The sequence below is a fragment of the Tursiops truncatus genome, chromosome 8 (assembly GCF_011762595.2).
Source record: "Tursiops truncatus isolate mTurTru1 chromosome 8, mTurTru1.mat.Y, whole genome shotgun sequence".
Classification (NCBI taxonomy): Eukaryota; Metazoa; Chordata; class Mammalia; order Artiodactyla; family Delphinidae; genus Tursiops; species Tursiops truncatus.
In genome coordinates this window covers 83762648-83776133 of record NC_047041.1, presented here as the reverse complement: position 1 = coordinate 83776133, position 13486 = coordinate 83762648, and the positions used below count along the sequence as shown (strand labels likewise).

Sequence of the window (13486 nt, the reverse complement as noted above, 5' to 3'; positions counted from 1 at the left end):
TTCCAGGGAGCCGCCCATCGGCCTCCCCGTGGGCGGGGCTATCCTGTCGGTTACACAACAAACCTGTGCAATCGGCTAGGGAACTGCGAGGGCGGTGGCGGAGGGGGCGGGGCCGGGGCGGGGCCAGGCCTGCACTGGGCCAGGCAAGATGGCGGCCGTGGAGACCGAGTCGGCGCCCCTGACCCTAGAATCGCTGCCCACCGATCCCCTGCTCCTTATCTTATCCTTCTTGGACTACCGGGACCTAATCAAGTAATGGGACGATGCGCACGGCAGGGGTGGGGTCACGGGTGGGGGAGGAGGCGTAAGGCAAGAGGGACGGAGGCCCGGCTCGCCGACAGGACCTGGACTCCCGTGACAGCCAGGAGGTGACGCCAGGGCCGCCCTGATCCTGCAGAGCCACCCGGGGGCAGGGGCGAGACCGGGGCGGAAAGGGCCCCGCCTTGAGGTCTTCCTCCCGTCCCGGGCCCAGGCCTGAGGAGCGACAACAGCTCTTTCTCCCAGGCTGTGGCGAGGCCCAGTTGGAAGCGGGGCCAAGTGCTCCCCGCTGCCGCCGCGCGGACCCCAGCGCCCCGCACCTCCCGGCCCCCGTGGTCTTTGCCCGCTAAGGGCAGCCCTGGCCGCTTTGGAAAAGTCCCCGTCCGGGCCGAGCGCTTTTCTCTGCCTGGGCCAGGAGCCTGTAGAGTCAGGCGCCAAAGTGGGCAGGTGGGACGCCGGAGAGGAGCCAGGCGACCCCCTGACCCCTGGGTGCGACTTACGCAGCGACGTAATATCTGGCAGGGCTCACTTTCGGACTTCTGTGCTAGATAATTGTTTCGCTTTCAGCGTTCCTTCTCACGGTTGCATGTTGGATTTTGTGTTTTGGTACTGACTTCCGGTGGTGCGGTACAGGTGACCATTTTCCCTCCTGTATGCTTTGGGTTTCCCAAGTTACCGGCATCTGTTCCAAAAATAAACACCGGTTGCTGGTAGGGGTGGTTAAATGCCCAGTTACTTCAGCGCTTGGGACCGTCTGGGATGGTGGAAGAAATGGCGCTGTTTACACCCTTGACAGCTGGTGGCATGGGTCTTTCTTGTGCCACCACATATATTTGCAAAGGAGGCAGACTCGCCCTCTTAAGGATAGGTAGGCGAGATTCGTTTTGTTTTGTTTTGTTTTTTGGATTAACCATTGGATTTTAGTCATTTGCTGATTGTACCCTGTGTTGTCAGGAATCCTTTTAGAAATACAGCCTTCTTGAAGTTACTGGTAGCTGTTGGTTGGTTTAGCTAAGTGGTGACAGAGGGATAATTCCAGTTTCTGGCTGCTATCTATATTAGTACCTGTAACACTTTTATTTTTCTAGAAAACAAATTTTTCTCTACTCAGGCTTGTAATAAAGTTTATCTTTTTCTTTCGAAAAGGCTGTTACAGTTCCAAACTATTTTCATCTGAAATATTCTGTTGCTATAGCCTTTTAGAAATCTAACACATACACACACGCTTTTTGATCTGTGGGCCACATTGCTCCCAGAGTGATTTTTCTAAGACAGATCTGGCTGTCATCCTCCTTAAAAACCTATAATGCCCCTTGTTATTTACAGATTATAACCTAAACTTCTGGGAGCATTTAAGGCCCTTATTATTTGGCATAGTCTACTCTGGCCAAATAGACCTCTGCCAGCACACTTGTGTTTCTTTGTTCTGTGGCTTAAACTCCTGACCCTGCCTGGAATGCCATGCCCCCTTCTTCTGAACCTGGCAAGATGGAATTCCTTTAAGGACCCCCTCTCCCGAGTCCAGTCTCTACCTTTCTCCTTCCTCTGCAGAAGGAGAGGTATTTACCATACCAGATAGATTATGCATTTCTTAAATGTAACGACTGTCTTGTTTATCTTTGCAGAGTCACCATTTATTCAACAGATTTGCTTTTTTTGGGCGCCTGCTGTGTGCCAGCCTATTAAATGTCGGGGAAACAATAGTGAACAAGACAGACAAGGCCCCTCTCGTAAGCTTACAGTCTAGCGGGCAAGATGGAAAACAAATAAGTGCGTAATTACAAGAGCTGCTGTGTGCTATGAAGGAAGTGAACGAGTTGGTCTGTTAAGGAATTGATTCAAATTGGAAGGAGCTGCTGTATATGACGGATAACATAGAGCAGTCCTGGCAGAAGGAACGGTGTTTTCAGAAGCTGATTGGACAATAGCATAGCCTGTTGGAGGAGCTAGAAGACTGGTGTTGCAGGAATTAGGGAATGATTCACAGGCAGAGAGGCTTGGGAAGAGACTAGTGAGATCATGCAGGACCTTGTAAAACAAGGTGAGGAGATCGGATTTTATTTTAAATGATTTTGGTAGTAATCAACATTTTAAACAGAAGTGATCCCTCCATAAATGTTTGTGGAAGTGAACTGAGTTGAATACTGTATTAGGGTTCTCGAGAGAAGCAGAACCAATAGAGAGAGAGAGAGAGAGAGAGAGAGAGAGAGAGAGAGAGAGAGAGAGAGAGTGTGTGTGTGTGTGTGTGTGTGTGTGTGGTTTTTTATAAGGTATTTGCTCATGAATTATAGAGGCTGAGAAGTCCTACAGTCTGCCAAATGCAAGCTGGAGACCCAAGAAAGCTGGTGGTATAGTTTAAAGGGCTGAGAGCTGGAGAGCTGATGAAGTAGATCCCAGTCTGGGTCTGAAGGCCTGAGAACCAGGAGTGCCAAGGACAAGAGAAGATCAGTGTCTCAACTTAGCGGTCAGGCAGAGAGCAGACTCAACCTTCCTCTGCCTTTTTGTTCTATTCAGGCCCTCGATGATTGGAAGGTGCCAACCCACATTGGGGAGGGCCATCTGGCTAACTTAGTCCACCAATTCAAATGCTAATCTTTTCTGGCAACATCTCACAGACACATCAAGAAATAATGTTTAGGGGCTTTACTGGTGGCGCAGTGGTTAAGAATCCGCCTGCCAATGCAGGGGACACAGGTTTGATCCCTGGTCCCGGAAGATCGCACATGCCACGGAGCAACTAAGCCTGTGCGCCACAACTACTGAGCCTGCGCTCTAGAGCCCACGAGCCACAAGTACTGAAGCCCACGCGCCTAGAGCCCATGCTCCGCAGCAAGAGAAGCCACCGCAATGAGAAGCCCGCGCACCACAACGAAGGGTAGCCCCCGCTCCCTACAACTAGAGAAAGCCCGCACACAGCAACAAAGACACAACGCAGCTAATAAATAAATATGTTTTAAAAAAATAATGTTTAACCAGCTCTCTGGGCATCCCTTAGCCCAGGAATGTTGACACAAATGCCATAGAATTTTATCCACAGAAAAGTTTCCAGTGTACTGCAACTTCTTTCCTGTAGTTTATAGCCCAAATTTGTCAGGTGTCCTGCCGATTGCTAAGCTCTGAAGGTTATGGTACATATTTGCTGAACTGGATTGGGTTGGATTGAATTAGTTCATTGGGATCATTATGTAATATAAACTGCATAGTTTGAATCTCACTGTGTATCAGAATTACATGTGGCACTTTTTAAACATACACATGCCTGAGGTACAGATCTCACCCCATGCCAACTGAGTCAGAAGCTCTAGGATAGTAGTTTTCATCCTTGCCTTGCATCAGAAATCACCTTTGGTGCATATTCCAGAGATTCTTTTATGTTAACTCTTGGGACAGTGATGGACTCTGAATTCACAAAACTGGAAGGATTCCTATGTTTGCAAATGTTAGTTTGGGCATCTCCTGAGCTTGGCAGAAAAGGATGAGAATTATGTTTGTATAAAATCTGAAAAATGAACAAAGGCTAATCTGTTTACCATCGGTTGTTTTTTAACATGCCCCACTTATGGCCTTGACAAATCCCATGTGATTTAAGATTCCCTTAATTGATTAGCTATTGCCCAAGTGAAATCTTTTATACCTACTTTCTATAACTTGTGATTTCTCTTCTGAAAGGATAGAAATGCATTTTTTTAAATCTTAAGTTCATTCTTTTTGAAAATTAATTATGTAGGGTAGGATTTACAGGATTCAAGCACTATTGTATTAGAAATCTCTGTATAAAAAGAAAATTATTTGTTTCTAACGTTCCAAATTTTTGAGCAGCTGATAGTAACTTGAATAGCTATGGATATTGAAACAGAATTGTTGAGAATCTGACACCTTTTATAGGTGGGCTTTCCAATAGTTGCTATAGTTAAAAAGTAATATGGCTGTAATATTTCTTTCTGTTAAGAAAAAATTAGAACAAACAAAAGCCCTGTGTATTTAATATCAAATGTCTCACAGATCTTAAAAAGAAAAAGCACTTTGTTTACACCTGAATAACGTTTCTATATGTAGAAATGATTACTGCCCCAATAATAAATATAGGAAAGCTCTTTGATTTGAAATTAACTCCAATGGTTTATATGTTTTATAGACTTTCGTATGAAAATTACAATTGTAGACATTTTGTGGTTTGTGAACTCAAATAGTTAAGATTTCACTACTCACAAGGTAATTATACTAGCTAACATGTTAAACAGGTTTTAGAAAAGATTGTTTTGCAGTTATAAAGGTAGATAGTGGCAGAAAAGCAAAAGGAATAAAACCTAACATTGAATATTTTCATCTTTACTTTTAAATTGTTTTCTTGTTTTCTTTTATACTAACTGTGAATCTGGTTACTGCCAGTTGTTGCTATGTCAGTCGAAGACTTAGCCAGCTATCAAGTCACGATCCGCTGTGGAGAAGACATTGCAAAAAATACTGGCTGATATCTGAGTGAGTATTTGGGAAATGTATTCTTGAAATTTGGCCCTTGGCTTCCATTAATGCTAGTCTATCCTGATTCTCCTCTCTAACCCTTGTCTCTTTAACCCCTTTGGTGGCCTTTCTTGTGCCTGCCAGTAAATGCAGGTGTTCTCCAAGCTGCTACCCTTGGCTCACTACTCTTCTCTGTCTGTGAAGTCTCCTGCATGCACTGTTGCACTTTGTAGAGACTACTTGTATGCTTCTAACTCCCAAACCTGAGTGTCCACCCCTAACATTCCCACTGAGCTCCAGATTTCTTTGCACAACTGTCTGCTGGATCTTTCTGTTGGATGACCCACAGGGTTCACTGAATTCAGTAAATTTTAATAAATTTGATAGAATACAAGGGTAGATGACAGAAGGTGGGAGTTGGGAAAGATGAAAGAGGGTAGGATTGCTAGTATCTTTTTCTTAGGTTGAGGGGAGTCAGGTAGTGACTGAAGTTGGTGAAGCAAGAAATAGAGGTTTAAATATACTATTTAAAGCTGCAAGCTACTCAATAGAATGAAAAATTAGTAACAGAGCCTCCAAACATTGGGAGGAGGAAGAATGAGGAAGAGGGAATTTTAAGTATTGCTGTATCCTGGTCTTTTACTTTGGGGTATCAGTAGATAGATATAAATTGGTAAACCAAGAACTAGAGGCATAAACATTTAGAATTATAGAGATAACTTCCAGAAATAACTAAAGATTTCTTTGAGAGGTTGGACTTAGAACAGGAGACTGCCTAGTTTTTCATCTTAAGTTCTTCAGTACTTTTTGGTTTTAATAATATATATGTATATTACTTAGATTAATAAAAAGACACTTCCCTTCCACCACTGCCCCCACCCCGAAAAACGCAGGCACATGTATACAACACCCTGAATTGTTCTTTTCCCCATCCCTAAACCTGATCCTCCTGCATTCATATCTTCATAGCAGTACCATCCATCCCGCCCTCCAAGCCAGAAACAGGAATCATTCTAGATCTCTTTTCTCCTTCTGTCTCTACATTCATTCAATTACCAAGCTTTTCTGATTTTAGCCCCTGTATATTTCTTGAATCTTTCTTCTCATTTCATCTAGCCACCACAGTTTTAGCTCAGTTCATCATCTCTTACCAAGACTGCTGCAAAACCCTTCCAGTCCATCTCTGTGGCTCTAGTGTACACCCTTCCCAAACCACAACCACAATTCTGCTCTTTTAACTCTCCTGTTAAAACTCTTCAGTGGCTCTCCATTCCCTACAGGATAAGGTCAACCTCATTAGTATGTTACCTTAAGGCCCTTTCTGGCTGCCTTATCTTGTACCACTTCTGACTCTTAAATTTATACTTCCTTCTTTCTCCCTGATTAGATTATACATTTTTGAAGGCAAAAAATGTGCCTTACTTTTAATATCCTCAGTAGCTAAGTAGACAGTAAATGTTTGTGGAATTGTACCAAATAGGAATGTTGAATCGTGTGATTCCTTTGATATGCTATATGATTCTCTAGCTAATCCAATGTAGATAAGTTAGATTAATATTATTGTATCATTAGATTCTAAATATTCTCTAAAATAGAAAAATTAAATATATGTTTAAAAATTGTGTAACTGGCATGTTTTTAGGAGTAAGTTGAAATTCATATCCCATATACTATTCACATTATATCTTATCAAGGATTAGAAATTTAGAAAAAAAATAAGTAGAAAGTAAGAAAATAAGTGACTCATAATCCCACCATGCCAGCAGTAACTTGTTAAATTTTTTGATGTATGTGTCACTTTTTGTTATCTAGTCTTCACTTGTAGCTACAATAAATGAAAATGAAGACAAAAATAACCACAAATTCCCAATAAAGTATGTTGGTATAAGTGTCTAAAATATATGCTAATTTCATTTCAAAAGATTTTTAATTTTATTTTTTAAATCTATTTAGGGAAGAGAAAACACAGAAGAACCAGTGTTGGAAATCCCTCTTCATTGATACTTACTCTGATGTAGGAAGATATATTGACCATTATGCTGCTATTAAAAAGGCCTGGGATGATCTCAAGAAATATTTGGAACCCAGATGTCCTCGTATGGTTTTATCTCTGAAAGGTATTGGGAATGCAGGGTCTCCCTTCCCCATTTTAGTTTCATAGTATAAATAGGTTAAATAACTTTGGATTTCTATCATCTGTGCTAATCCAACATTATCTGTAATTCACCATTCGCATTTGGTCAAGCACATAGAAAGCCTAATTTGCTAAAAGGACCCTGGTTCTAGGGCTTGCCCTATTTTTGCCTACCTCAGCATCCACATGATTATTAGCAGTGAAAGCTTCTTTTTATCCTTACATTTGTTTTACATAAAGAAACTAGTAATGTTATTGTTGCTTGAGGATAACTTGTAATTTCTTTTAAAAGACTTCTTTTTTTATTTGAAAAATTGCCTGCTGTATCAACCCTCTTCCCTCTTTTTAGTACAAGTAAATGTTTATTTGACAATCTAATATTTGAAAGACCAAATATTACAGACTGGGTCTTTAAGCATGTAGGAGCAGCCTAATAGAGTAGGGAAAACTTTCATCCCTATTTTGACATTTACAGAATAATGAAAACTAAGATTTGAACTGAAGTCTATTTGACCCCAGAATCTATGCTGTCTCTACTATACTATTATTGTCCAATTTTGGCAAGAAATTATTAACAAGCTATTTCTCATTACTTTGATTTTTAAATTTATGCCCAAGAAATACATAAATGGATTGCAGATATATTGCTACTTACCTGCTTTAGCCTCCAAGTTTTTTTCAAGTTTCTCCACTAAAAGGAATTTTATATGTGTTTTGGTTTTGCTAAGCTGAAATTGGGATCAGTTCTTCTCAAATGTGTACCTTTTGAACTAAGGACTCTTTTGACATGGCATTCCTTTTACATTTCATATTTCTGCTGTACGTTTCCATGCAAATATGAATTTCATACAAATCATGATTGAATGACCAGGTACTTAAAACTGAATTGCTAGGAGGTAGAAGAAAGAATGATTTGGCAGAGAGAGTACAGCTTTGAAAGAAAGTACCCTTGATTAATATTTTTAATAGGTTTTTTCCTTGGAAGAAAAGAAAAATATTATCCACTTGGTGTATGGGGTTTAATAATTTCAAGAGGAAAATAATTCAGAAAATAGGTATTTGGTAATGATAAGTAAAATATGTAAGGGTTTGCAATAGCTGTTATTTATTAAACACAAAGCTAGGTACTAAGCCAAGTACTGTATATTATTCCGTTTAAGTTGCCAAAATCCTATGAGGTAGGTCATTACTAGTCTTATTTTATAGGTGAGCTACCTGAGGCATAAAAGGCTAAGTAAGTTGTTTGCTATCACAAAGGAGAGCAGAGCCAGGATTTGAATATAGGGCTGACTCCAGAGATGTGGTCTTACCAGCTGTTGAAGGGAGAGAAGACCTATCCTATTTTGTTTAGAATGTATTAGGAGTCTTAGAGAGCTAGTCTAATATTAGAATATTTGGAATATGGGAATATAGACATGGTTCTCCTTTGAGACACAGAGCTACCAGGAAAGGAAGAAACTAAGGATACATAGCAGCTTCTTCCTTTTTCCTTTTTCTTTATATTTTTTATTTTTTAATTTTTTGAGGGGACACTCAATTGGTATTCCCAGGCTCCCTGCTCACTGTTTTGTACTTAATGGTTGAAGGTGAGGTTGTCAGAGAATTCCTTGTCAGCCCCTGTTTTACTCCCAGGTGCCAGTTCTCTGGGGTCTTTGCCATAAATTGGAATAGAACAAAGGCTCTGATATCTAGAAAGCTGGGGATTCTATTAATGTAGACCTATGAGTTTTAGGGCTGAATCAGGAAACTAGCTGCTCATCTCAGGGGCCATAGTCCCTGACTCAGTTTCAAGGGTATAGAGATCACAGATAGGAAGGAAACTTGGAAAGCAAATAGGCACTGGGTTTGGGAAAATTTTTATTAAGTATCTTGAAATTATAGTATATTGATGTACATTCTACCAATCTATCTCATGGTATATATCTCATATCTTTAAATTTCATATTAACCTTAAGTATTGGCTTAAAATTTTAAAGTCAGAAGGGACTTTTAGAGATCATTTAGACCAGGGATTAGCAAACTTTTTCTTTAAATGACCAGATAGTAAATATTTTAGGCTTTGAGGGACAGATGGCCTCTGTCACAACTATTTAACTCTGCTATTGTGGGAAAGCAGCCATAGACAATATAACAACAAATGGGTGTGGCAGTGTTCCAAGAAAACTTTATTTATGGAAATAGGCCGCAGGCCAGGATTTGGCCTGCAGGCTGTAGTTTGTGGATCCCTGATTTATACCAGCCCTTTCATTTTACAGGTGAAGGAACAGGCTCAGAGAGTTTAGGTGACTTATTCAGGGTCCTGTAGCTAGTGAGTAACAGAGATAGAACTCTAATCTAGGTTTGTTGGCTCCTAGTAATCTTTTCACTGCTTCCTCATACAAATAGTCTGGGGGCAAGGGAAGTACATAAACACTTATTGTATGCCAGGAAAGCACTTTATTAAGCACATGAAGCTTATTTAATCCTCACTGTAATTCTCCTGGGTAGGTGGTATTATCTTCTGTCTTGCAGATGAGGAAACTGGATTAAAGAGATGAAATAATTTGCCAGAGATCACAGTCAGTCTAGTCATCCTTTGGTATCCACCGGGCATTGGTTTCAGGACCTGCTGAGGATATTGAAATATGCAGATGCTCAAGTCCCATAGTTGACCCTTTGTATCCTTGAGTTCCACATCTGGATACAGAAAGCCAGCTGTAATTGGTAGAGCTGAGATTTGACCCTGGTCTGCCTGGCTCCCAAACTCTATTATAGTAGGATGCCCCTCTAAATGTATTTCCTTATATTTGTCTTTTGCCATGTTTGCTTGTTGTTATTTTACTTTTTTTCTGCCTTGCTCTCTCTTTTCAAGAAATTCTTGGTTTCTTAATGTTACATGTTAAATGTCCAACGTGTAGCACTAACTATATAAATATTAGTGTTTTTTTTCTCATTCACCTTCTGGTTCAGGCAGCTATTCAGCTTGTTTTCTTTTGTATTGAACTTTTTAAAAAATAAACTTTTCATTTTGTACTAATTTTAGATTACAAGACAGTTGCAAAGATAGTACAGAGAATTTCTGTACACCCCTCACACAGTTTCAGTTTCCCCTAACATACCAACCCATGGGACATTTGTCAAACTAAAGTCTTCACTGGCACCTTACTACTAACTAAATTCTAGACTTTATTCAGAATTCACCAGATTTTCCATCAGTGGAATCCTTTTTCAATTCCTGCATCCAATCCAGAATACTACATTGCATTTAGTTGTCATGTCTCCTTAGTGTCCTCTGGTCTGTGGACACTTCCCAGTCTTTCTTTGTCTTTCACACCGTTGACAGTTTGAAGGAGTACTGGTCAGGTATTTTGCAGAATGTCCCTCAAACTGACTTTGTCTAAAGTATTACTCACGATTAGACTGGAGTAATGTGTTTTCAGGTTACCAGCGAGGTGAGGTGTGTCATCACATAGCTGGGGGTATGTGATATCCACAGCCTATCACTAGTGATGTTAACCAACCTATAGAAATGTGCACAGATCATAAGTGTACAACTCAGTGAATTGTCACAAGGTGAACATGCCCATTGTAACACCCGTCAGGTCAAGAAGTAGAATAATTATGTGTACCTAGAACCCTCTGTCTTTCTCAGGGGTAACCACTATCCTGATTGCTAATGCCACTGAGTAGTTTTCTCTCTTTTTGAACTTTATATAATTGGCATGATTAAGTATGTTTTTTGCGTGAATTATTTCTGTTTCATTTGTGAGATTCAGCAGTGTTGTGTGTAACAGTATTTTGTTCATTTTTGTTACAGTATAAATACTCCGTTATATGATTAGACCACAATTTATACATTCATTCTACTGTTGTTGGATATTTGGGTTGTTTCTAGTCTTTGACTATTACAAATAATGCTGTAAATCATTTTTGATGTACATATGAGCATATTTCTATCAAGTAAATATCTAGGGTTGCGTTTTCTGGGTTGTATAGTGTGCTTGTATTAAACTTCAGAAGATACTGTTAATTTTCCAAAGTGGTTTTACCACTTAACATTCCTACTAGCACTTTAATAATGTTGTCATTCTTTTTATTTTAGCCCTTCTAGTGGGTGTGTAGTGGTGATTTTAATTTGCATTTCTTTAAAGATGTAGAATGATAGTTTTATTTCTAGCTTTCCAATCCCTATATGTCATTTCTTTATTTTTCTTGCTTATTGAACTGGCTAGAGCCTTCAGTGCAGTGTTGGATAGAAATGATAATAGTGAGTATCCTTATCTTTCTGACTGCAGAGGGAAAGCTTTCAACACTTCTCCTTTAAAGCTGATGTTTGCTGTAGATTTTTAGTAGACACTCTTTAGCATGTTGAAGAAAGTCCCTTCTGATCCTAGTTTGGGAAAAGGGTTTTTTGTTTTTGTGCTTTAAACAGATAATTGAGTTTTATCAAATGCCTTTCCAGCCTTGTCATTATCATATGATTTTTCTACTTCATTTTGTTAATGCTCTGAATTACATTGATTGATTTTTCTGAATGTTAAACCAATTTTGCATTCTTGGAATAAACCTACTTTGCTTGGAATGTATTATCTTTTTTATGTATTGTTGGATTTGATTTGCTAGTATTTGGGGTTTTTACATCTATGCTCATGAGAGAGTTTGGCCTGTAATTTTCCTTTCTTGCAATGTTCTTGTCAGGTTTTGGTATCAAGATGATGCTGGCCTTGTAAACAAGTCGGGAAGTGTTGCCTCTTTTTCTGTTCCCTGGAAGAGTTTATGTAAGCTTGGTCTTATTTCTTGTTTAAATGATTAGTAGAATATACCAGTGAAGGCATTCAGTCCTGGAGTTTTCATTGTGGGAAGGTTTTAAATTAAGGATTCAATTTCTTTATCAGATTTAGGACTACTCAGATTTTCTACTTAGTCTTATGTCAGTTTTGATAAGTTGTGTTTTTCTAGGAAATTGTCTACTTCATCTACATTTTCTAATTTATTGCCATAAAATTTTTCATAATTATCCTCTTTGTAATGCTTGTTAGATCTCTAGTGATTTCACCTTTCCATTTCTTATATTATTTGTGCTTTCTCTCTGTTGTTCTGGATCAGTTTTGCTAGGTAAGGGCTAATCAGTTTTATTAGTCTTTTCAGAGAACTGACTTTTGCCTTTGTCAATCCTCTCTATGTTAATATCTTATTTCTTATTTCATTAATTTCTCTGATTACTTCTCTTTAAGTTTACTGTCACTTTTCTCCTGACTTGAGATGATTACTTAGATCATAGATTTTTCAGCCTTCCTTGTTTTCTTCAAATGCATTTAGGGGTATAAATTTCCCTTTAAACATAGCTTTAACTTCATCCCACAAGTTTTAATATGCTGTATTTTCATTAACATGCAGTTCAGAATATTTTGTGATTTCTTCTTTGACCCATGGATTATATAGAAATGTATTGCTTGATTTCTAAACATTGGGGGCTTTTTTAGTAATCTTTTTAATGTAATTTATATTTTAATTCCACTATGATCAGAGGATATACTCTATATGAGTTCAGTCATTTGAAATTTATTGTGATTTGTTATGTGGTCCGGCATATAATTTATCTTGGCAAATGTTCCATGTATACTTGAAAAGAATGTATATTCTGCCATTCTTGCCATTTAGTACTATATATATGATTAGGCAAAAACTGTTGATCTTGTTCAAATCTTCTGTACTCTTAATGAGGTTTTTGGTCTCCTTGTTCTGTTAGTTACTGAGAGAGGTATGTTAAAATTTCTCACTGTGGTAGGCAGAGTTCTGAGATAGGTCCCAAGATTCTCACCCACTGTGGTACATGCCTGGTATAATGATAGCTTCCCCTTGAGTGTGAGTTGTACAATGGATATAATTGATTTCTGTCTTGTGATTAGGTCATATTAGATGACAAAAGGGTTTTACAGATGTAATGAAGGTCCCAAATTAGTTGCATTTGAATTAATCATTAATCAAAAAGGAAATTATCCTGAGCAGGCCTGACCCAATCAGGTGAGCCCTTAACAGGAACTGGGCCCTTCCAGAAGTCAGAGAGATTCAGAGCCTGGGGGTGTCTCCTACAGGTCATGAATAAGCAAACTGGCAAGTTGTGGAGAGGGCCAGGTGATAAGGAATGGCAGGTGGCTTCTAAGAGTAGAGAGCCTCAATCCTGCAACTACAAAGAACTGAGTTCTTCCAACAACCAGTGAGTTTGGAAGAGAACCCCAAGCAAAAGATGCATAAGGTGCACTAGCAGCCCCAGTTAACACCATGATTTCAGCCTTGTGGGACCTGAGCAGAAGATCCAATTCAGTCATGTCCAGAATTCTGACCTACAGACAATGTGAAATAATAAATGAGTGTTATTTTAAGCGGCTAATATTGTGGCAGTAGAAAACTAATACACCCATTATGATTACAGATATATATTTTTTCCATTTTAATTCTGTCATTTAAAAAATGTATTTGGGGGCTTCCCTGGTGGCGCAGTGGTTGAGAGTCCACCTGCCGATGCAGGGGACGCAGGTTCGTGCCCTGGTCCGGGAGGATCCCACATGCCACGGAGCGGCTGGGCCTGTGAGCCATGGCTGCTGGGCCTGCGCGTCCGGAGCCTGTGCTCTGCAACGGGAGAGGCCACGGCGG

The 13486-nt window shown here is 39.6% G+C and overlaps 1 protein-coding gene across 4 annotated transcripts in view; it reads left to right on the top strand.

Annotated features, from left to right (window-relative positions):
• Positions 1-121: 121 nt before the first annotated feature.
• The window catches only part of FBXO3 (F-box protein 3), a 32384-nt gene continuing 19019 nt past the window's right edge, over positions 122-13486 (top strand). For all 4 annotated transcript variants that reach the window (XM_004314366.4, XM_019948224.3, XM_019948223.2 and 1 more), the window contains exons 1-3: positions 122-252; positions 4648-4737; positions 6673-6836. In XM_004314366.4, coding sequence (XP_004314414.1) covers positions 149-252; positions 4648-4737; positions 6673-6836 — 358 coding nt within the window. In that variant the 5' untranslated portion in view covers positions 122-148. The remainder of the gene's footprint in view (positions 253-4647; positions 4738-6672; positions 6837-13486) is intronic.